Raw genomic sequence first — 26172 nt, 5'->3', positions numbered from 1 at the left:
GCCAGTTCGTCCTTGTCACTACCGTGGTAGATACTCGATCTCGGCCCTCAGTCTATTTCTCCTGTCGCGTATATCTCGTAACCCCCGTTGTAACTGTTGCCACTATATTACTTTAATATGTTGTAAAGGTTTTCCAATGTTTATTTTGTATTTGTATATAGCATTACTGTGTAATCAGAGCTAAGACTTTTATTTTGAAGCCTCCACTGAGCTGCTTGTTTGAGAAGAAACACGAAGAAGAAACACGGTATTTTGTCGGTTTGATGTGGAGAACAAGACTTCATTAAAAACCTGTGGAGGAAACTATTTGCTGTCTGACTGTGCTTGGGTGGGAGTCACACCCGTGTTTGTTTCTCCTGTCCTCCAGGACCCCGTCATCTTGCTCACCTGCTCCTCCTCCCCGCTGACGATCTCCTGGAGCTATCAGCATCCCTGCCCTCCTGCTTCTCCTCTCCGCTGACGAACTCCCGGAGCTATCAGCACTCAGTTATTCTGCAGTTTCCTATGATCAATAAACACCCTTGAATGCACCACCTCCGTGCTCAGTGTTTGGCCTCTGCTCTGGGGTCCACCCAACCCGTATCTAACACCTTAGGTGATAAGAAGACATACACTCCATCCTTTGATGGGTAATTAAGTCACAAATGGTCTCACCGTATTCACGTCATAAACAGTTCCTACCATAATTCAGCTCAAGTCATAAACAATTTGATCTATGTAAATTCAAGTCATGAAAATCTCTTAACAAGGCTTCAAACGCTTACTATCTAAAGACACAAGAGTTTGTCAACCATGCTTAGTTAATTTTTCTACTACAACAGCAATATTATCCGTGCCAACCAAAGTAAACCATGTTGTTTCACAGGGGTCTGTGCTCTGCCCAATTTTATTCTCATTATATATGCTTCCACTAGGAAACATTATCAGGACACACTAGGTAAATTTCCACTGCTATGCGGATGACACCCAGTTATTATTAACTAAACTCCAAGCATGTCTCAAGGACATAAAAACTTGGATGACCCACAATTTTCTCTTATTAAACTCAGATAAAACAGATGTTCTAAAGCTTGACCCTAAACACATAAGAGATACATTATCTAATGATATAACTGTGCTAGACGACATTGCCCTTGCTTCCAATGAAATAGACAGGACTTGGGGAGTGATCTTTGATCCTGATTTGTCCTTCAATTCTCATTTAAAACTAATTTCTAGGGCCGCCTTCTTTCACTTGTCCATGCCTTTGTTACATCAAGACTTGATTATTGTAATGCATTATTATCAGGCTCCAGCAGTATGTCACTAAAGACTCTGCAGCTTTTCCAAAATGCTGCAGCATGTGTCCTGACAAAAACCAGGAAAATGACCTGCCATCATGCTACAAAGAGCTAAAGTCTGATCAATGCTGCAAATTTATAAACATATATCTTGCATACAACACTGAGCTATTAAAGTAATTCACAGATTCATGTTTTTATTTTAAACATACATGTAGAAGAGACATCGAATCCTCAAGCCATCTGTGAATGGCACACATACTCCCACATTAGTGATATGTCGGACCCTGATGGGTAGCACACAACTTATCTAACCTTGGACGGATGGAGGTTGTCAGCCAGAGGGTCAAATCAGCCTCTTAATATGCTGGATGCATGTTAATCTGTATTTAAAGACATTTAAATCTGTGGGAAAAAATTGGTTGGAAAATCAATAAAAAATATAAAAAATTATTTCATCAACCAAACATTTTGCGACCCCCCTGCAGTACCTCCGCTGACCCCCTAGGGGTCGCGGACCCCCTGTTGAAGACCTCTGGTCTAAAGCCTGAAACATGCTTCTGCGTTTTCACGGGCCCGTAAGCGCAAGAGCCCTTCCGGGTCCCTTACGTGCTTATGTATCCCTCCTTACGTGCTGACGGGCGTCGCCCCACTTTTCTAAAATTTACGGCAAAGCTCCGCAAGCTCACTCAGCCCGCAAGGCTGTGATTGGTCTGCTCCACATCCCTTCTGGAGCTGCATTTCCGGTTTCATGCCCCATTATACAGGCAGAAACAACGGAAGATTTTAAAAAGAAGAATGGACAACCGGGAAGAACTCCTGATGACTAATTATAAGAAGTTGCTCTTCAATGTCCAGCAGCTCCATCTCAATCAATTGTTGTTCGGTTGGAATCGTGAATACACTCTCTGCCATGGTTCACCATGTGTTTGTAATGGAGAACACGACTGGTAGAAGGTTAATAAACAGTCAACAACGATTGCCACACCCACAAAGAAGGCCTCTCTCAGGTCGTCTTCGACAAAAAGCATTACTCCGCCGAGTGTTCTGGCGTGGAATTGCTTTGTAAGACGCGTAACGGTTGGGGAAGCATGAATGAAAACGAGTCTTGCGCCACAGCGGCGTGAAAAGACGCAGGCACAGTCGCAGAAGCATGTTTCAGGCTTTACACGTGACATCTATTGCACATCTGTCCGCCCTGGAGAGGGATCCATAGTAAAAAAAAAATATCTTACTCTTGTTGAGGGTTAAGGGCAGATGATGTCACACCTTGTTAAAGCCCTATGAGACAAATTGTGATTTGTGAATATGGTATATAAAAACAAAATTTGATTGATTGATTGAGTGATTGAAAAGAGACCACATTTCTCTTAGGTCTGAGCTCGATCAGGATTAAGAGCAACACATCGCTGTTTACCTAGCTACTCAACACCACAGATTGGGAAAAAAACACCACAGTATTTCAATCACTTTTTTTAGACAAATTTTTCAGTTAAATTCATGAGGTACAACAAGGCATCCTGAAAAATAGTATAGTCTTTGTTTACAGCATAATTAATAAGAAGACCGAAATCAGGATATTTTTCTGCAAAGGCCTGTTCTGCAGCACATCTATCCTCCTCAGATGAAAAGGGGTCAGTTCCAAGATCTCAATTCTTTCTCATACATGTTTGCCACAACAAAGGCACTGAGCAGCAGCCTCTTAGAAATGTTTGCTCGACAGCCCCCTGCTGCAAGTTCAATGGGTAGCCCATGGCCTAAAACAATGAAACATGGTAAAAAAATACTATCAAAGCATTGCCGTTTAAGGTTGAATGTGGCTGGAGTGCAAACATATAACCATTGCTTCTAAAGTGTTGTACATATTCAGTGTAGAATTCCTGGGATCCTCTGTGCATTCAATGATTGCACCACTCTGCCTTGTCAAATTTGGCCTTATTGAAATGTCAAGTTTGAGATGCAGAATTTAGTCATATTGTCCCCCATGTTGATGACTTCTTGGTTCAGCAGGTGTACCAGGGCCTGTTTCTATGGGTAGTTAGCTCAAATGTTAGTTTTTCTCTATCTTTTTTAAGTTTGATTATATTAATTTTCATTTATCTTAGTATTACTAAAACCCAAAGCTTTATTTATATTTTTGGATGGTATGGTGGCCTGCTGAAGTTATTTTTTGTCTTGACAGCTTGTCTTGCATGTACAGGCACATGTAAAAGTCCCTGCCATGGTCGACCCTGAGTTGGTCCCACCTCACATGGTGGACCACAGCTTCTCATTTTGATCAAGGTAAAGTTTATGGCCCAAATATTCAGCATGATAAAAAAAACATATTTAGACAACATATCACCCTTAAGAGAATTGAAAATATTATGATTAATGCATGCTCCCATCTTTGTCACATTAGTCCTCAATATTCACAAAAACGTTTTTACCAAAAGGAGATTATTATATGCATGGGCCAATTATAAAATTTCAGTTGTTTTAAGTTAAATTCCTATAGTATATGTGAGCTAGTCCTAGGTGCTGTACATAAGCATGGCTATTGTTGTTTTATTATTATATTAGCCTACAATATACTTGTTGTTTCACTGAATTCTTACCATAATAGTTACGTGATGTTGGATTTTATTGTATGGCTGATGAACCTAATCTCAGGATTTTTCCAACCCAACATTCTCCTGCATGCACTCCCATTGAAGATAAATAGCATGAACTTGACTCGATCAAAACCTAGTATTTGGCTGGACAGTGTTTGATTTGTACAGCCCTTGTCATATAGTAGTCGTAACCAAGGTACTGTACACAACAACTGCACAAAGCAGTTGTTGTGTAGAGTTGTGTTGTGTTTTCTCTATGTTTTACTAATTATTTTCCTTTTAGTACGATAACTATCAAGATAAAAATGAATGCTAAGTGTAAATGACCCCAATACAGTGTGTAAAGTTAGCTTTAATCAATTATTTGTTACAGGCTATTGCTTTTGTTTTATTTACCATGACCACGGAAGTGCTTATTTTGAAAAAAAACTAGCATAAACTGACTTGTGACGGTGCACGGATAATTTCTTCAGGTGTCGTGTTGTAAACCTAATGGTTACTTTCTCGCTTGAAAAAAATGACTGTTCTGGTCAAGCCAAAAAGAGCCGAGATAGGCAGGACATAAATTGTGAATTAAAACGTAACCCATATATGGATCTGATCACGGAGTAACAACGTTTCACTTATGACTTATTTATCTGAGTATTCTAACTTCCAGATCACAGAAGTCATACAAATTAAATATCAAACTCAAGTTCGGCCCGAGACCCGTTTTTCTTTTCCTTATTTCGATCTGAGCAAAATATCCAAACTTAGAAAAGCTTAACTTTTTTTAATTCTGGTTTTCTAATTAAATATGAAAACACAGACGATACACAGATTGGATAGTATCAAGGGTTGTTTTTATTGAGGCTGCTGTACTTTTAACAAGTTAACAGTTAGTGTGGCAGTGATAACTATATTGTGATGTATTGACACATGGTTGTGAAGTAAGTCTAAAAGGAGGCAGTTCTTTAAAAATATTCACAGTTTTATCAGATAAACAGAATGTTATATGTGAAAATATACTTGGCCAATAAAATAATTCTGATTCTGATATAGATTCTATAGATTTTTGATCTTTGTGCTGAACTGAGTCCAGTATCACACAGATCTACTGACGGAATCAAACCATCCCAGCAGAAACACAAGCACATAATAATAATTCTGGTAAATTCTATAGATTGGGGACATCACAGTTGAATGTAATAATCCTTCAGTTTTGGATGATTAAAGCACGAACATGAGATACAACAACGTCCCTCATATTATAACAGCATGAAGCGATTATTTATGTGCCTCCAGGCTTTCTATCATTTTTAACTCTCACTCACTGTATTATCCACAGCAGCAGTGTATCAGTGTATTTTCTTTCTTAATCACATCACTGCTGTCCCATAAGATCGCTCTTCAACTCCACCTCACTAACAAACACCTCAATGTCAGTGTCAGTAAGTTTTGCTTCCTCTTCTTATCGCTACATGCCGTGAAACTGTCATGACTCACCGTGGAAACCCATTGGACAGCAGGATAATTTCACATTCATAAGGTGCTTTGATTGACCATTTATAAGTGGGAGTGTAGAGGGCGCGTGGATTGTGATTTATAAAGTGAACATTGCCTTCAGGTGTGCTTGCACAGCTTCATAAATCAAGTTTTTCCTGTGCGTACGCCATTTCTGGCTTTTTCGTGCACATACACTTTAAGTATGATACCCATGCACTGTTTAATTAATGAGACCACTGATATTTAATAAGTCACATTTTATACTTCTATTGTTTGAACTGATATATTGGTTGTATTCACTTTTATTAGGTTTGAATGTGTTACTCCTCTCCGGTTTACTTTTGATTTAATTAATTAAGGTGGTTGGTGGGCAGATGCCGTTTCTTAAGGATATTTGGAGGGTGACTGATCTATTAGAAATTTAAAGAAGAGACTGCAGCTCAGCCTCCTGGTCTCAACTCTGGATTGTCATGGCGTTGACTGTTAAGTAAACGTTGTCATATTTCTAGATATAAGAGCTGCTCTTTCCAAAGTTGGATGGATGGAAAATCTCTTATCAGGTTTTCCCAAAAACGTCGACAATTATCTGCGAAGCACATGTTTTGTTTTTTCGACAGCAGCAATGAAGGGATGGCGTGCCGCTGTACATATCATACATGTGGGGGTGATGACTCCAGCTCCTCCCTTACAGTTTGTCCTGTGTGTTGTTTGAATGTGGATTACATGGTGGGAGGAGCTAGGTGCCACAGTGCCAACTGTGGGTACCTGACTCCGGTGTCGACAGTGTATAAGTGTGGGCTTCACTAACAGTCTCCCTCTCCTTTTCTGCAGCTTTAGTTGTCTTCACTTGCATTATTACCTTTTAGTTAATATTCACTGACACATTATGTTCAAAGTTGGCTTAATAAATATACTTTTGTTAACATTTAAGAGTGGTGTGTCTACCATTTTGTCATGACCTTAAGAGCTTCTTATGACATAGGTCATTTATTTAAATAAATTACTCATGCTTTGGCCTTCAATCAACATCTCCCTCTCATTTAGTTGTAGCTTCTGAACCGAGTTGTGATCAGTTACTCTATTTACCCTATTATTCACATTTCTTAATGTTGTGACATTTGAGATAGAAAATGACAGCACATTAATGTTTCCCTCCTCGTCCATTGACCACAACCATGTCTTACTTTTTGAGAAGGGCCTCAAGACATTGATAGTGAAGTCAATTTTCTTCTTTTAAGTTACCTAAATTGTATTGGATCTTGCTGCAATGCTGTTTACCCCTGAAACTCCAAAATTGCTTTGTGGTCTCAAATGCTTCATCCACCCCTCCATTGACATAGTGGTGACTAGAAAATAGGTGAATTTAAATAATCCATTAAACTATCCCTTTAAGGACAGGGAGGCCACACCTTGTTATGCCCTTGGAGGCAAACTGTCATTTGTGAATATGAGCTAAACAAATAAAATTAGATCATTATCACTAAAACCAACTGGTGCTGCTATCATCAATAACATTACATCTGTATCACATTATTTATTTTCAGAATAACAACCAGTTTGACAAACATAATTCAGCTCATCTCTGTGAAATTAACAACTGCACAACATGTGACATTCAGATTTTAACTGTTAATGTGCAAAATGAATGGGAAAAAAATAGTATCACTGATTTAAACAGACTTTCAGATATAAATATCTGCATTTTAAATGTTGTTCATTTATCTGTTAAACCGTTTTACTGCTGGCAATGTTAACCACAGTATGTGTTTAACACACAAACAGTTCAGGCAATATATGAATACAAGTTTAAGTCCATATAAGGCAAGTACTTATTATCAAAATATGCTTCATCTGTCAAATAATAATATTCTTATTTGACTTGATGGTTAAATATCGAGTTCTGTCGAAAATCGGGAGAACAATCTGTGAAAAGAGACAGAAATTTCTGGAAATATTTATAATGAAAAAGCTATAAGGTAAATGTCTCATTGGACATCTTCAGAGTCCTGGTTACTGCTGAGGTGACTCTCCTGCACCTCCAGCTCCTCAGCGCTCACCATTTCAGGACTGATAGCAGCATATCTTGTCCCGTGGAACTGACGAAGGTGAATCTGAACATAAACAAGTGATATCATTTAAAAGGTTAAAACAATATCTCATACTAGACAGAAAGTGCTACAGTATCAATGATTCATGAAGGGTAAATCTGAATATTTGAGTAAGAAAAGAAAACCTTAAGAGTCCAGATTCTTATAATTTAGTGATTCAAAGAGTTAATATTTGTTGGAAATAATCTAGCAACAGTTTGTCAGGGCTCAAGACAGCACCTGACAAGCCTGCAGCATACATGTGCTAGACATGGATGCAGGTAGTTACTTTTTCTCTATATGATCTTTTTACCATCATTATATGTGATTTTTTTTTAACAAACTATTGTCACTGTACTTTGAAAAACTTCCACTCATCTGTGATCAGGACAGAGCACTATATTTCATTTCTAATAACTAGTACCCAGATCTGTACGATAACAACAATTATCATTATTATTATAATTAACAATACTACTAATTATTAATTAATTATTATATGAATTGTTGCTGATATCATTAATAACATCTTTACACTCATACTGTTTTCATTGTTAGTAGTCAGAGCGGAAGCCTGATTGTACACAAGTGTTCCAGGTCCATCTCTCTCTTCCCCCCATTCCCTCTATCTCTCTCTCTTCTCTCCCCTCTTTTACAACCATGTCTCCTCTCCTCCCCATTTTCCCTGATCACCCCAACTGGTCGAGGCAGATAATAATTGAGTCTGGTTCTCCTAGAGTTTTTTTTCTTTCCACAGTTGCCGAAGTGCTGCTCATTGTGGCAACTGTTGGGTTTCTCTATACATTTTAAGGTCTTGACCTTCTATGTAAAGCCTTTAGATAATGTATATTATGATTTGGCGCTATACAAATACAATTTAATTGAATCCACAAACCAAAAAGGTGGCGGTTTCAGTCTCCATCGGGTATGCCTAAACCTTTTTTAGCATGATAATGAACCCCAACCTTACCCTTAAAGCAGTTTCACTAGTGTGTGATATGAGACAGAGAAAGTGCTGCACATTCCGGCTGAGGAAACGTGAGAACCGGACATTCTGCTGGCTAATGTCCAGTCCCTGGACAACAAGCTGGATGAACTTCGTAGCAGGATGGCTTTTCAACGGGACATTCAATACTAGGAACATGTGGGCCGGACTGAGAACCATCACAGACTACAAAGCTAAAACCAGCAGTGCTGATGTAGTGTCTGCATCTCTCCCAGAGGATCTGAACACTTTTTATGTACGCTTTGAGAGGAACTCGCCGGCTACGGAGATCGAAGAGGCCCAGGAGGACCGCTGCCCCCCCGTCATATCCAGGGCAGAGGTGTGGAAATCTCTCAACCGGATCAACACGCGAAAGGCACATGGTCCTGATGGGATCCCTGGCCGAGCTCTAATGGTGTGTGCAGATCAGCTGGCAGATGTGTTCACAGACATCTTCAACCTGCCACTGCTCTAGTCTGTTGTCCCTGCATGTTTAGGAAGAGCATCATTGTCCCTGTTCCCAAAAAAACAAAAATCCTCTGCTTGAACGACTACCGCCCAGTAGCACTCACTTCCATCATCATGAAGTGCCTTGAGCGTCTGGTCCAACCATTCATCACCTCCTCCCTCCCTGACTCTCTGGACCCTCTTCAGTTCGCCTACAGGTCAAATAGGTCGACTGCAGATGCCATCTCCCTCACCCTCCACACTGTCCTCTCCCACCTGGACCAGAGGGACACATATGTGAGAATGCTGTTCAGCATTCGACACCATCGTGCCCCTGAAGCTTGTTACCAAGCTCAGAGACCTTGGGCTCAACATCGCCCTCTGTGAGTGGATCCTGAACTTTCTGACGGGTAGACCACGGGCGGTGCAGATCGGCAGCCCCACATCCTCCACTCTGACTCTCAACACTGGTGCCCCCCAGGGCTGCGTGCTCAGTCCTCTCTTGTACTCCCTGTTCATGCATGACTGCGTGGCCACCCACAGCCCCAACTCCATCGTTTATAGGCCTGATCACCGGCTACGATGAGAAGGCCTACAGAGAGGTCAGGGCCCTGACATCTTGGTACCAGGATAACAACCTCCATCTCAACGTCAGCAAAACGAAGGACCTGATCGTGGACAACAGGAAGAGACGAGGAGAAGAACACGCCCCCCTCTCCATCAACGGGACCACGGTGGAGCGAGTCAGCAGCTTCAAGTTTCTCGGGGTCCACAGCACTGATGACCTGACCTGGACCCATCCCACAGACTCCATCAGGAAGACGGCCAGGTTTTATTTCTCTTCAGCTGTTTTTATATATATATATTTATACAGTGGATATAAAAAGTCTACACACCCCTGCTAAAATGCAAGGTTTTTGTGATGTTAACAAATGAGACAAAGATAAATCCTGTCCGAACTTTTTCCAGCTCTAATGTGACCTATAAAGTACACAATTAAGTTGAAAAACTAACTGAAATCTTTAGGAGGAAAAATAAAAAATAAAAAATGTACAATAACCTGGTTGCATAAGTGTGCACACCCTTAACATAATACTTTGTTGGAGCACCTTTTGATTATATTACAGCACTCAGTTTTTTGGGGAATAGGAGTCTAATACCATGGCACATCTTGACTTGGCAATATTTGCAGACTCTTCTTTGCAAAAGGGCTCCAAATTGCGAGGGCATCTCTTGTGCACAGCCCTATTCCCATAACCCCACAGATGTGCCCATAAATGGGCTGGGATGAGCAACTGACGATCTGGACGGAGGACTATAACTCTTCCCCCTCAGCCACAGCCGACAACAGCAAGCTGCTGAATGACAATAAGCAGCTCAATAAGAAGAAGCAGCTCAATTGGAGGAAGCAGCTCAATAGGATTTTTTGGGGGGTATTTTTGGTGCTCCGTACGAGTGAAACTCAAAATGCTTCCACACGCACTATTTTACAATAAGATATAAAGATATACAAATTAATATCACAAATATTTCAAGAGTTATGGCCAATTGGGGGTAAGCCCCGCCTTGGGAAAAGTTTATGGTTGATAACTAGGGCTGAACGATTAATTCCATTTGTGATAAAATCGCGATATGATAAAACGTGATTTTCTAATCGCAACTTGCGCGATTGAAATGTGAGAAGGAGAGTAGGGCACTGGGCTGCTGTCCTCACCCGCAGCAAAAATGCCGCGGGACCACAAAACTCCTCTGATCAAAAAGATAGCCAAGCAAGCCTGCATCACCTACAGGGTCCTAAAGTCTTCGGCCGACGTGGCGGACACACAGAGCGATCACATCTCGCCGGTGACCGCGGTGCGGGAGTGACCTGAAAATCGTTCCCCGGAAAAGCTCTGGGGCGGCGGGGCTCCAGAGCCCCCCGGTCACCTACATGCACATCTGCAAGACGGAGGTGTTCAGCATGGGGGTGTTCCTGCTGAGGCCCGGCGCCTCCATACCGCTGCACGACGACCGCGACACGAACGTGAATCTACGGAGCTGCTGATCCGCAAGCTGCCCTTCCAGCGCATCCAGCTGGCCCGCTGCATCCGCGGACACGGAGCTTAAACTGCTGCTGCTCCACTGACAAAGCCGCATTCCTACACTTATAAAATGCAATTCAATGGGAACGCAATCCAAGTATTCAGAATACGTTACTCAAATCAGTTAATGTAACGGAATACGTTACAGATAACATTTTTGGGCATGTATTCTGTAACGGAATACATTTCGAAAGTATCCTTCCCAACACTGGAAATGTTACTGACTTGGGAGCAGTAAGACAGTGCAATCCTTGTGTTTATACTTAGAATGACTTTGATTAAACTACTTAAGTGCACACTGATTTGTTGTTCTTGTTTCTGTAATGAGCAGTTAAATAAAAATGTGGGAAAGAATATTGTTCAATATCTAATATTGTGTTGGTCATATTTAAATCATTAATTATGTTTTTTTTGGGGGGGAAAAGAGGATCAAATTTAAAAAAACGCATATTAAATCGCAAACGCAATATTTGGGGGGCGAAATCGCAATTAGATTATTTTCCCAAATCGTTCAGCCCTATTGATAACGGCCTTGTTTTTTGACTATTCTTGATCAAATACAATAGAATGTATTTCAGTCTCACAATGCTTTATGCTGAATTCATGCAAATTATTTAAAATCCATCATGAGGCACAGTTATGCTTCAAGAGCCATCTTTTAAGATGACATTGAACTGGACTTGTTAGTGAAATTACAAGTCAATTGGAAAAATTATGTGAGGACGTGGCCTGTCAAATGTAGTAATGCCACAATGTAGCAGATTGAACTCAAATTTATTGGGCAATCATTTTATATCATTCCCAATGGATGTACCAATTTGTATGTTTCTGGTTTAAAATGTGTAAAAGAAATCCTGCAAAATATGCAAACGTTGGAAAGGCCACGCCCACTTCTGCCAATCAATTTTGCACTTTAGGATTTATTTCTTAGTTCCCCCTAGAGCATTTTTACCTACTTATATACAAAGTTTGATGATGATTGGACCAAATGATGATTGGACCAAGTGTTGATGAGTCAATGTCCTGTTAAGCTATGCCCTTTAAGAAAAGTTTTACTAAATAGCATTCATATTCTTTACAAATCCTGCAGATGTGTAATTGAAATGTGAAAGTTAGTCTCACAATGCTGTCTACTAAGTTTGGTATTGATAAGATTAAATATCAAAAGGAACTTAGGGTGTAGGTGCGTGGCTTGACAAAATGTGTCTTTTTGAGGCGCCACCATAAGGCCGATTGAGCTAATGTTTCACAAAAAGTTGATGAACACACAATCCACTTATTGTGCCAAGTTTTCTAGCTCATTCTATCTCACAGGAATTTGTGCCGAGGCAGCAGACACCAAATAATAGGAAAAATAAACTGCAGTTAAATCAATTAGGTTCTGGCCCTTCAGGCATCAAACCAGAATGAGGCTATGTAGACACACAGTTTTGGTTAGTAAATGCATTCACTGTAACTTTGGATCTAAACATGGGAATTAATTGGGGTCTTAATGAAATGTCTAAAATATGGAGCCGGGGCTACGCCTCACTTTTCCATCACTTTTCCACCCCTGTATCTCTGCGGCGGAGACCCCCGGGCCGCCTGTGACAGCCCCAGCCTTGCAGGCAGGCTTCGAGTGATGGAAAAGCAACCCTCAGACAGTCGTAGCCCAGGGGGTAACCCGGGGCCTACCAGGGCGTGTAGAATCCCTACAAAGTGGAATTTTCATAATATTTGCCCTTTAATTCTTTAAATAAAACACCAAGCATCCTGATAAAGGAAAAATATGTAGAGAGGAACTTTCTTAACACTTTGAACGGGAATTGACTCAACCTGTATATAGAGGTTGACCTCGGCGCTCCTACACAGGTACGGGAAGTTTCCTCCTGTTTTCAGATGAGCTCGTCTGGCATTGGGATACAGTTTATACATCTCCTCCTTGGCCTCCAGAGACAGAGCGCTCTGATCAAACACCTGAACAACATTCACAAAGAAAAAGTATAAATCAGGTTATAGTTATAGAAACAGACATGAACTTGTGCTTCATTTTACTTACATCTATAATGGTGACGGCAACTTCTTTTATTTTGTGAGGCTCCACATAAGAGTTTTGACAGTTGAGTGTTAGCCGTGATGCTAACTCACTTTGGTTCAGACTCTCCAACTACAACACACAGAGACAGAGAGAAAGACAGAGATCCTGAAATGTGATGTGTTTAAAAAATAATCTAAATGCAACAGTCAAACATGTTTTTCATGTGAGTATATGTCAACACGTATTTATAATCCAATTCAGCATTCTAAGTCATGACTTCTTAACTTTTTTTGTTTTTCACTGTTAACCTGAACCCACTCAGGTGCATCTAGCTGATGTGTGTGTCCTCCAACCCACTAATGGACTCACTGATGACTACATTGCAAAAAGTTGCTACTTCCTTTCACCTAAATATAATCTATGAAATAGTCAGACAATATAATTTACATTAAAAGCTAAATTCTGTTCATTCACTCGTATTTGATGATCAGAACTTGCGGATGATTAATACATACACCTTGCCTTATGTGGAATGTTTGTTGCACTCAAATTGCCTGAACTGGGGCGTCATTTATAAAACAGTGCCAAGGATTCATAAAAAAAAGTATGTTGGGCCACAGTCCAGAGGCTGAGCACCAGACACTGGAGCCGACGGTGAGGACAAAGGATTGTAAAACTTTTGGAGGGAAAACATTCTCCAGCAGGCCTGAGAATCTCCCCCTGGTGGTTGGAAAATGTCCTGAAGAGCCTTCAGGACCCCCGCTGAGTTCCAAGCCCCGCCCACTGAGGTCCAACTCTGACACTCAATTGGCTTAAAGCCAGCATCATCCTATGACCAGCACCTCAAGGAGGCAGAACCTCTCAGGTAGAATAAAATCACTGAGACATCAATAATCGCTGCCATTTTCCCTGCTCTGAAGACGTCAACAGACCCCTCCGGGTCTTTCCAGATGATTTAGTTGCTAAAGGGGGCAACCAGAGTTATTTTCTTTCATTTCTTTCATTGTCTTTTATCTTAAGTTTGATCTTACTTTGATAGACTATTTTTGTTTTTAACTTGAAAAGGCCGTGCACAGGAACTCGCTCGCTCGCTGGCCGAGCTCAGAGACTTTCTTTCCAAATCCACAGCTGCGTCAACCGCTGTTCATCCCTGCAGAAGAGACAAAGCTGAATCCCGTTCCAAGAGCAAGAGAAGTTCGCTCTATTTCGGCCTAGCGCTGACCTCCGTTGCAACCACGAGACCCACCGGAGCACCGCTTAAGAGGCCAGGACACTGATTTGTTTTCCAGGAATCCGCCCGTTCGCACGCATCCTGAGGTTTAACGACAGATTCACTGGACTTCCGGGAAATCCGCGCCCCACGCGCAAGCGACACCGCGGAGGTCACAGTAACAGGCTTTATTGTCTGGGCAGAGACTAGTTTAAATACTTAGCGTGTCATTTGTTTGATTGTATGTTTGTTTGTAGATCGCTGATCTGTTTTAGCCGTGCTACACGGCGGGCCGAGACGTCACATCCGGTTCCTTTGTTTACTGTGTTTTTGAGAAGCGAGCATAACAAGCCGGCGTTTCTTTTTAACGTGTTACCGTCAGAGATATTGTGCGGAGATTTACATCTGTTAAAAGATAAATCTAACGTAACTGGACTGCCCGCTTCGCCGGAAGTTTGTCTCTGACGATGTTTCTGATGTTTCCTGATCTCTCTCTCTCTCTCCCTCTTTTCTCCTAAACCTGTTTTTTACACACGTCCCGACCTCCTTTCACATGTTTCATGTTACATGGAGAAATCTAGACTTAAAGAGCCTTAATACATCTCGACGCCATTCGGCGCTCAAACCACGAGATAAGAAATCCCTTTGTCTTGAAAGACCCCCTTTGTTTAAGTACAGTGACCGGCAGCCATTTTGCTTTTCGCAACGTGGCTTCACTAGGCAACCTCCATCTTGAAAGTACGTGAATGTAACATCACCTTGAATTCGGTCAGACAACGTCACCACGTGACCTCGTCATTACGCCATAGCCACTCCCCTTTCTCTTTCTTACACACACACACGCAGACACACACGACCACACACACACATAGATACTCCGTATTACATGTGTGACAATTGTGATAAGTGCTGATGCTGTTGTTACCACCTTTGAAATATTGGAGTTTGTTAAATGAAGAATCATTGAAATAACATTAACTTTATTTCCCTTTTAATAAATACTTTTGTAATTAAAGTATTTGTATTTCTGTGATTATTTGTGCATAGGTATGTGTATACAGCTGGATTACTTTAGCCTGTGTTCGAACTTAAAACCCTTCATTGTTTATTATATAATCATTAATACTAAATATTGAGATTATTAATATAACTTATATCATTGAGACTGATATTTTATAGATTGACTCGTTGGTCCCTGTAGCCAGGGTGGTGCCCCGCGACAATAAGCAATGATTACAGATTTGTATAATTCTTAATTAATAATTTTATTGTATTCATTAATTATTTTAACTATTATTAATGGATAACCGAAGCTCTTCGGTAAGTATATGTACCGAAGAGCTTCAAATGGTGTACCAATTGCACCCCTGAAATGTGTGTACACTTCCTGCTTTCCACAGCAATGACAGTGCAAGGTTCTTATTGTTGCTATGATTGTTCTTATTATTATAAATGAATTGCCTGTTTGGGGAACTCACCATACTCAAAATGTCCTTGTTTTAATGTTCTTGGGAACAAAAATGTTCAATGAGGGACTTCCACTTCATTTACTTTAGAGCAGTAGTTGCCAACTTCTCTGTCCATCCCAGTAACTCTCTGTGGTTGCGTGGCATACCAGCCGTGTGTCGGTTGTCTGTTGTTCACACTGGCAGTGTGTCTGCTGCTGGCAGCGGAGCAGCTGGTATATGTACTGCATTTTCCTTCAATACAAGTCAAGTTATGGACTAAAATAAACAGCAGGACACTACAGTATGAAGACGTGCATATGCTGGTTGTGCAATAACAATAAAAGCCCCTTTAGAAAAAATGAATGGATTCAGAGAGTAAAACGCTGGAATGCTTTTACTACTTTGGAAGTGTTGGAAATACCTTTGTGACATAGAAAGATAAACATTGTGGTTCACAGCAGAATACACAGAGAAAATTATCTTTCATCTGAGTTTTAACGTTTCTAGAGGAAACCCACAAAAAAATCCTCTTGCCACTCTCCGTTTATCCGATGCATGTGAAATTTGGTCAAGCCTAGAAAAGTTGATGATTTCACTCAATGAAACTTGTGGGTTTTCATGAGGGGTGTGTCCATGGCGTGATGGAGAAATTCGATATCTTGCCATACAACTTCAAGTTGCTGTAACTTGCATGTTTTTGCTCCAATCACTGTCAAACTCCACGTGTGATAAAGGTCCCACCCTGATTACATCTTTCTGCAAATATACAATAATAGTCCCAGCACGCTTTATCTGCGACAGGAAGTACCATGTTTTATTCTTTGACATGCTACGCCTAGCTTTTTCATTTGATCCAGCTCACAATTAGTCAGGGAAGCCTTGAGACACTGACGGCAAGTTGTGACACTTAAGCCTTTACATTGAATGGCAATGGAATGACCTTTGATGAAATGCTAACAAACAGGATTGGTTATAACATCACTGCATAAGCTCCAATCTGCCTCAAACTTGACATGCACAATGAGACACTACATAAATGCTACCTACTGTAAACTGAAAGTAGTCCTTTTGTTTCAAATTTCAATGAAATAACCTGGAATGGGACACACTAACATCCTTCCCTTTGAGTTCCACGCAAGTGCCTCTTGATGGGCATTTTGGCGCGGTCGAGTAACTTCCCCGATGGCACATGGCAAGGGCCTGCTTATACCTGCTTGCAAGTCTATTTACTATTAATAATATATGGAGGCGGCTAAGACAGCACCTCCAGTTTATCCGACGGAGTTGAATGTTACAGCTGAGATTACTTCGCCAATTAACTCTCCCTTGATTACGAGGACAGCAGCATTTCTAATTTGTAAATTTAGGCTACTTGCATGGATAGGAAAATGTTATGTTTTAGAGGGTAACTGTCTCCTGCTTTAGGCTATGTAATTGTAGGCCTCATTGTGAGGCTATTTTGGTGCCAATGCAATTTCTTATTGATGTGTAGGCCTTCATGAATAATTTCAAATAGCCTACCTATCCATGTGTTTAGTCAGTGTTTGGCCTTTTCAGTCCGAAAGTGTAATCCGGCCCTTTTAGGTATCCGAACTATCTTCGGAAAACTGTATTGGTGTGTCTAGGGACAGGGCTGGAGTGATGATGGGGAAAAAGACAGGACTTAAAGCGAGAGTCTTTCAAGTAGCGCCGCACGTAACTTCCACACACTATTATTCACAGTGAATGACCGTTGAGAAGGGGTTTGATTACAGCTAGTTTAAAGCAGGGGTTCCCAAACTTTTCTAGCCTGACGTTGTCAGACTCACAATTCTAGTCAGAATGTGAGTCTGAGACCGCTCCATTAGGCTGTGATTATGGGGCTGATTTCAACTGACCAGGAAATAAAATTCCTCTTCGCTCAATTGGATAGACCTACAACCAATCAGAGCAACGTAGTATGTGACGTATGTTAAGCAACGCATTGTGAGTTACTTACTAACGCCGGGTTCACACTGGACGCTGAAGCGATGCCGAAGCGACCCTTCAGCGCAGCATCAAGCCTTAAATAACCGCTGGCTCCCATCCACTCCCATGTTAAAACTTTGTGCGGGTCACACCGGAGCAGTGTTAATTTCGTTGACGAAGACTATGACGAAATATATTCGTTAACGACCTTTTTTCCATGACGAAGACGAGACGAAGACATAACGAAAACAAATCTTTGAAAATAAAAACTATGACGAAATCTATTTAAATTTTCGTTGACGAGACGAGTCGAGACGAAAATGTTGGTGGTTGACTAAGTCACAATAATTTTTAAAACATCATCGTATCAGGCCGTCATGAAGTATAAGGAGCGGGCGAGTGACTGTCTGTGTGTGTCTGTGTATGTGTTTGTGTGCGCCCCAGATAGCGCTCCGGTCCGTAGCTCCGCCCCCCGCCTCGCGCACTCGCTCAGAGAGACACAGTGAAAGCAGAGCGCGTTCTCGTGGAGCAGCCTCTCAGTGACCGACTGCTTCTTAACTATGGAAACTGTGAAAACACAGAGTTTCTCTGGTCTCAGCTTCTTCATCAGAGCAGAAGCTGCAGTTGGTTTGTACCGATGTTCAGTTTCTGTGTCTGGCTCCAGTCTGACCTGCTCTCCCTTTTTGTTTTCACATTTAAAATTAAATATATATTTTTAAGCTATTAGGCTGCAGCTATATGTTTTTATAGAAAAGGAGTTTAATGTGGCTATTAAATGTGACTAAAACTAGACTAAAATGGAATTAGTTTTCGTCGACTAAAACTAGACTAAAATGTAATTTCTTTTCGTCGACTAAAACTAGACTAAAATGGAATTTGTTTTCGTCGACTAAAACTAGACTAAAACTAAGAAGGATTAAAATGACTAAAATGTGACTAAAACTAATATGCATTTTCGTCAAAAGACTAAGACTAAATCAAAAATAGCTGCCAAAATTAACACTGCACCGGAGGCTGAAACGCCGCGCTGCGCCAAGGCTGCCTCGCAACGTGCAGCGATCGTTTCGGCGTTGAGTCTATTTTTTGCGCTTGACGCGAGCGTATCACACCAGGAAACACACTGAAAAAGGATTTAAAACGATATTGATGACATATTTTATATGATATAAATGATCAAATACGCATCCCATACTTTGAAGTCCCCTTCTGTTGTCCTGGAGTTTTAATTTGACCAATGACATTATTAAATGTCCCCCTCTGCCCATCCACTACAGCCACACAAGCAGTGATACAGATAAAGAGAGAGAGAGAGAGGGGGCTACGTATTCTCCCGACACCCGACATTTAACGGAGCAAACAGCGAAGTTCTTCAACATGGATGACATTAAATTAATAATTGAAGTGGAGAAGTACAGTGAGTTGTATGATCCTCGGAACCTGTTGTATAAAGACAACACCAAGAAAGACAAATGTTGGGACGCTGTTGCTTAATGTTGGAGCAACAAGTAAGTATATGCTTTTAATCTACTGGATCAACGGGTGATATTATTAGCGCTGCCCGGCGGTTCAGCGTCGCTTCAGTGTCCGGTGTGAACAGCCAAGCGCCGGTGCGATAGGGATTAGCGCAGTGCTTTGGCGTCGCCTCTACGTTCCCTGTTCCTCTTTCAAAATGAATGCGCTGTAGATGTCTTCTAAAACAGACTAAATGGCAGCATCTACACATATCACGCCTCAAATGTTGTGGGCGGGGCTAAGTTCGTCTTGCATCCAGGCTAAAACTTTTCAGCTAGAGCCCTACAAAATAACGGTGCCAGAGACTGGTAACCCCCACCAACCCTGGATGTGTTATATAATGTTGCGCACAGCCATGCACACGCACTGTTAGCCCTATGCAGCCATTATATTAGTTTATAGCAATTTAAGAAATAAAATATAACCAGAATACAGGGAAATTCCCAGTATAAACAGCAGGGCTGAGTAAGCATATCGTTTAAGTATAACAAATTGCGCAGGTGATGTCTGTGCACGTCTGTATGCATAACGATTTCACCGTATTGCTGCCCAGTGCAAAAACTTTAGGGTTATTTATTTTAGCCTAAACATTGTTTTCATTTCTTAAACTCACTAATGAGATTGGTGGGCAGTGAATCATTTCAGGTTAACGAATCTGCAGGCAGCACCCAAAACTTCCATGAACGGCCGGGAATTGACGTGAGGTTCCAGTTTCGGGGAGTTTTACAAGCCTGAGAAGCTTTGCAGTTTACCCCCCTGCTCCTAGGTGTATGGGATGGCTTACACACTTATGTTACAAAACTGTGATCTTTACAAATGCAAATCAGAATAGTTTCACTCAGTGGTGCAGAGGTTACACAGGTATTAACTCCCTTTTAAGAAAATCTCTCCTATAAATACATCAGGTTTACTATAATTATAGAATCATAAATTGTAGCTTGAATAGATTTGCGATATATAAGTTAGTATGCTATAATGAGAGTTATCAGTGATACAATTTTCAGGGTACATCGGATGATACATCTAAGAGATGTCTTTCTGCTGACACCAAAAAACTGTGCTTCACATAAAGCATATCAGCTGTGTCATCGCGTGACATATTCCTAAACATTTGTCCACCAAAACTGCTGGGAAAAACTCTGCTTCATATTCACATGTCCATGGCATACTAAGCTGTTGACTCTTCTGAAATTCCATCATAATTTGTAAACACTACAATTGTCCTATCGTTGTGATTATTCTTTCCCAGTATTCCATGCATTCAACTATGAGGGTCCAAACACAGAACAACAAGAATCATGTAAATACACTACATTAACTTAACACCAGCCAGAATAAACTAGTCCTCAGTCACATACTCATCTCATGTAAAAGAAAAGTACAGATTAAAAACTGTTATAACCGCTGCTTTAAAAGTGAAAAGGTAAGTTTTACTCTGAAAACGTCACACTCAGCTTGTGAATATGTCAATTCAGTTGTTAACGTCATCAGATTAGAGGGCTTGTCCAATCACAGCCTCGTGAATGAAGCGACTGTCTCACGCAAACAAGAAACCACCGGCTTGTGTTTTGCGTGGTTCGATGAAAAAATTGCTGAAGTAGTCACAACACTGTTCCATGGAGGAGAGGATGAATGCGTTGAAAAGTAGAGCCGCAGGCCCAGTGCGGAAGGGTCGATGCAGAAAAGACGGGTGCACAATTCCAAAATTACGGTTAGAGGTAAGTAACTCTTAGATCTGAATAGCGTGTTAACAACTGTGAGATTAGCGAGAAAGTTGCTAAAAGAAGAAGAGAGCATAAAGTGCTTGAGAAGAACTAGTTTATGTTTAAATATGTAAGAACTGCTTAAATTTGTTTGTTCTCGATACCGGCTGCTATGACGACTTAATTTCCCTTCGGGGATGAATAAAGTAATCTATCTATCTATCTATCTATCTATCTATCTATCTATCTATCTATCCGTCTATCATAAATGTGACTTTTTGTCCTTCTGTAGTTTGATAGGAAACTGTCCGTCTTCACACCTGAGGCAAATGGCGGGCGCTCCGAACCGGCCTTTCAATATTTTTGTGATAACAGAATTAATTGAATGTCCAAAGGCTGTTAGCGTGACAATATTTAATGGTGTCACGCTTAAGGTATAATAATCACAACACCATACACATTAACTCATACTTCTGAGGATTCATGAAAGCTTGAAGCAGCCTGAATCAGAGGCATGTGTGCTCGCATAAAACAATTCTGCAGTTCTGATTGAATATCATTTTCCATGGATCATGCTAATATATAGCTTAATGTTTCTGTAAACTGTAGTAACACAAGACGGCATTAATTTCCACTTACCCTGTCAACCATGAAGTCAATTGCATCTGCCATTTTAGGATCAACAGGTCCTTTAGCAAAATTCCCCAGCACAATCTTCTTCAACATGAAAGCTGGCATCAACCAAAAGCTGAGGAGAAATGTAGAAATAGACATTAATGATGAATCTAAACATGCAGAAGTACTCTGTGTGAAGTAGTCATCAAGCACCACCTGTTAGCTGTCCACATCTGGTTAAAGATGGAGGTGTCGCTGAATGAATTACACAGGATCAGTGAGTGTACTCGGGGAGACTTGTGTGTGCACTCTGTAAACTTCTGAGCCAAGAATCCTCCTAAGGACGCCCCGAAAAGATGGACCTTGAAGTTCAATGACAAGACAGGGTTGTCATCACCAAACAACACATTTATCATTATTTGAAAGAGTCAAGGTGGGAGTGGAGCACTTGGCTAAGGAGCATTAAGATCAGCTAACTAGCCTTAAAGCTTATGATGTGCTTTCTGATAGAGGGAAATCTTTGAGCAAATGTATGAGGGTTTGTAAACACGCTCCAGGTGAGGGCTGGATGTGAGAGTTTGGAAATTCTGATCGCGGGTAATGATTAATGGAAGAACAGACATGTATGTAGAATAATGGATGAATAGATAAGTTGCTCTGAGTTAACTTAAGCTTTACAAGTGTTGCTCTAGGAACTTAAATGGTTATGGCTTCCTGAAACCTTGAGTGTCTCTGGGCAAATGGTTTACTGCAGGTGTCACTCAAAGGGGTCTGAGCAGATGGGTCTAGAGGTCTATTAGTGGTTATTGCCTCTTGAACAGAGAGACCCCTATCAGGCCAACGCAGAAACATGAATTCTCCAGTCATCATAATATAACTGTACCATTATACTATTATCTCGTCTCCATTGAAATAAAACCACAAAAAAATACTTTTAATGGCCTCCTATGTACTGGAACAGTTCACATTATCAATTTTATAAGGATATATAGTCTACTTTTGTGATATTTGCAGTTTCAAATAATAATATTCAGTGGTTTTTTTCTTCAAATACAATATTAAGTTAAATTTAACTAAATAATAGTCCCTTAGTTTGTATATAATCAACCTAGGCCACTAGGCCTCAATAATTATGATGAAACTACACATGATACAGGAAAACTGTGTCCTCAGCAGGAATGACAACTGCTTTGTAGCCAGACTCCGCTGCATGGAGAGCATTTAACAGCATGCGAGTGTCAGCTTCTTCCTGGGAAGATTTGAGCTCTGTTACCTCTTCCAATTGTTCTTTGTCGTGTTTGTAGCAGACTTCATCACATGTGACATACAACGTCTTGCTCTGGAGTTTTTCTCTGTGTTTGGGTCCCTTCCATTCATCGACCAAGACTTTGATGAGACTTGCTTTGTTGGAGGAACAGAGCAGTTTCCTCCATTGTTGGATGTTGTGACCGGGTGCTATGTTCTTCAACTGAATGCCTCTCTCTCTACCTCTGTGGACTATTTCCGCACCTTTTATGGCTCTCTCCTTGTAGAGTAAGTTAATGCACAACTGCGCACTATTATGGTCAACGGAAATCACAGTGTACATAAGTGCATATCAAGGCTGATGCCATCTAAGAATCAGATTTTCAAGAAATAACAGCAAAACTTTTATGAAAAATCTAAATATATTCTTTTCAATAGTTGCAACATTTGACTTATACAAATAATTTAGTTAATGACTTGAAATTATATCACTGTTAAGATGATATTAGCACGTTAGCGATTTGGGCGAATTTCGCTAGAGCACTCGTCGTCGACTGTTTATTTACATCGCCAATGTTGCTCCTCATAGCCTTTTTCTGGCTGACAAATTTGTTCTATATCTTCCGTTTTACAAGTGGTCATACTTTCGGATCTCTTCTGCCAAACGCTCTTCTATTTGGTCCTTATTTGTCCTTCTAAATCTTCCTTGGTTTCTGCCGGTTTTATGGGGCATGAAGCCGGTAATGTGACTCCAGAAAGGATGTAGTTATCAGACGAATCACTGCCTTGAGGGCTGCGTGAGACTTGCATAGCTTTGTCGCATCGTTAGAAATATTGGGCGTCGCACACAAATGCGCCAGAAGGGGTATGCAAGAACGCAAGAGGCACGCAAGGGCTCAATGTGACTGAGTTATTTTGTGCTGTATGTTGTAAAGCAGCCAGGAGCAGTTTGTCAAAGTATAAAACATGTCACTTCCTGTAGCCACCATCAGGCGCTGTGATTTCAAGTAAAAATGTCTGTGTAGATGTCATCAGGCCGGGACTCTTGTCTTACATGTCTATTTTGGACTCGATTGGACATTGTATGTCCGAGATACAGAAGCTCGGGTTTTCATGGCGTTTAATCAAACTTTGACGCCACACCACGATGTGACGAAAAATCAATCTCTAAATCATTTCTTATCTCAATCTTGTTGTGATGACACTCATCTCAATTTGAAGTGGATCTGATGTAAGCCCTGGAACAAGTATGTCAAAGTCAAAATGGTGAATATGGTCAAAATGGCCACAAAATGCAAAATGGCGGGCTTCCTGTTGAGTTTTTCATAATACTCCTTGAGACTTTTTTTCATGACTGGTCACGATACACCTGTGTCCTGATTTTGGTGAAGATCGGTTAAAGGGAAACCTGGGGGTTGGTTCCAGGGGCGCTGTTGAGCCATTTTGCCCCCGCCCATTTCCAAATTCTCCAGAATAAGTACAATTCACCACTTTCTAATTTCCTGCAAAGTTTACAAACTTTTTGAGCATGTTAAAGCCCTCAACACCGAAGTTACAGCGATTTCATGCGAGCTGATGAACTTTGATCATCACAACTAGATGGAGATCTAAACTTATTTGAATCTCAACTTTTCATACCGTGGGACCGTGGCGTGGCGTCAAAGTTTGATTACACACCATCAGACCACAAGCTTCTGTATCTCAGACATATTTGGTCCAATCGAGTCCAAACTAGACATGTAAGACAATACTCGTGACCTGATGACATCTAAAAAGAAATCATGACTTAAAATCCCAGCGCTATCTGCTGGCTACAGGAAGTGAAGTATGGCTGAGGGGCAGAGTGGTCGTCCTCCAACCTGAAGGTCAGCAGTTTGATCCCCAGTCTCACCCATCTGCATACCCATGTGTCCTTGGGCAAGATGCTGAACCACCGACCGGAACAGGCTTGAAATTGCCTGTGCTCGGGCATGATAGTGCTACAATGTAGCCCTAGTTCTAATAATCATTTCAATAGGGCCTTCCACCGTTATGTGAAGCGGGCGCTAATAAGAGTATTCCTTACAATTTCAATAGGGCCTCTCACCATTTGGTGCCCGGGCCCTAATAATCATTACAATTTCAATAGGGCCTCTCACCATTCAGTGCTCGGGCCCTAATACAAATTCTTAAAATTAAAATAGAGCAAAACTAAAAGGGTCGTCGCAGCTAATTGTATAATTTACCTTCTAATGTACACACATAAACACACATAAATGCTGGCTTACAGAGAGAAAGGCACTCTTACTTTATCAAGTTGCAGGTGATCCAGGAGCCTCCTGAAGCCTACACAGAACTCCATGAGATCCCAGTAGACAGGATACTGCAGCTGGAAACACAATTAACACTTGTTCATCTGGAAAATTCAAACTGGTCAGGTCCCATGACTCTGTTGGAATATTTACATGGTAACTGATGTCAAATCGATCTTTGAATAAGTTTAGATCCCCATCTCTCCATCTAAACTAAATTTAAAGTTGATGTGATGAAAGCCCTACAACAAGTACCTTTCATAGTACTTTTAGGGCCCGAGCATTGTCAGTGCGAAGTCCCTGACGTCTGTGGTCATGAAATGCTTTGAAAGACTGGTGTTGACCCATCTGAAGGACATCGCAGGCCCCCTGCTGGACCCCATGCAGTTTGCCTACCGGGCAAACAGGTCAGTGGATGATGCTGTCAACATGGGGCTGCACTTCATCCTGCAACACCTCGACTCCCCAGGGACCTATGCAAGGATGCTGTTCGTGGACTTCAGCTCGGCGTTCAACACCATCATCCCATAAGTCCTCCTCACCAAACTCATCCAGCTCACTGTGCCTGCCTCCACCCGTCAGTGGATCACAAACTTTCTGATAGACAGGAAGCAGCAGGTGAGGCTTGGTGAAATAACCTCCAGCACCCGGTCAGTCAGCACATGTGCACTCCAGGGATGCATGCTCTCTCCACTGCTCTTCTCCCTCTACACAAACGACTGCACCTCAGGAGACACATCTGTTAAAATCCTAAAATTTGCAGACGACACATCAGTCATAGGCCTCATCCAGGATAATAATGAGTCTGCATATAAGCCGGAGGTGGAACAGCTGGTCCTAAGGTGCGGTCGCAACAACCTAGAGCTTAACACACTTAAAACCATGGAGATGACAGTGGACTTCAGGAGGAGTCCCCCAGCACTGCACCACCTCACTATACTCAACAGTAATGTGTTGGCTGTGGAATCATTCAAGTTTCTGGGATCCACAATCTCAAGGAACCTGAAGTGGGAACCAAACATCAACACAATACTCAAGAAGGCCCAGCAGAGGTTGTACTTCCTGCGCCAGCTTAGCAAGCACAACCTGCCTCAGGAGCAGCTAATTCTGTTCTACACTGCAGTCATCGAGTCTGTTCTCTGCACATCCATAACTGTCTGGTTTGGATCAGCCACTGAATTGGATAATAACAGACTCCAACGGACAGTCAGGTCTGCAGGAAAGA

General features: G+C 41.3%; 1 protein-coding gene across 2 annotated transcripts in view; it reads right to left on the bottom strand.

Moving 5' to 3' along the window:
- Positions 1-6878: 6878 nt before the first annotated feature.
- The window catches only part of spg21 (SPG21 abhydrolase domain containing, maspardin), a 30875-nt gene continuing 11581 nt past the window's right edge, over positions 6879-26172 (bottom strand). Inside the window, exons 4-9 of one of the 2 annotated variants that reach the window (XM_062391374.1) lie at positions 24944-25024; positions 21628-21773; positions 21436-21544; positions 12998-13105; positions 12775-12915; positions 6879-7470 (exon numbers count right to left, since the gene is read on the bottom strand). In XM_062391374.1, coding sequence (XP_062247358.1) covers positions 7345-7470; positions 12775-12915; positions 12998-13105; positions 21436-21544; positions 21628-21773; positions 24944-25024 — 711 coding nt within the window. In that variant the 3' untranslated portion in view covers positions 6879-7344. The remainder of the gene's footprint in view (positions 7471-12774; positions 12916-12997; positions 13106-21435; positions 21545-21627; positions 21774-24943; positions 25025-26172) is intronic. The other variant, XM_062391383.1, reaches the window with a different exon arrangement.

This window comes from Platichthys flesus, chromosome 1 (genome assembly GCF_949316205.1).
Source record: "Platichthys flesus chromosome 1, fPlaFle2.1, whole genome shotgun sequence".
NCBI classification, from domain to species: domain Eukaryota; kingdom Metazoa; phylum Chordata; class Actinopteri; order Pleuronectiformes; family Pleuronectidae; genus Platichthys; species Platichthys flesus.
This window is presented reverse-complemented; position numbering and strand designations above follow the sequence as displayed.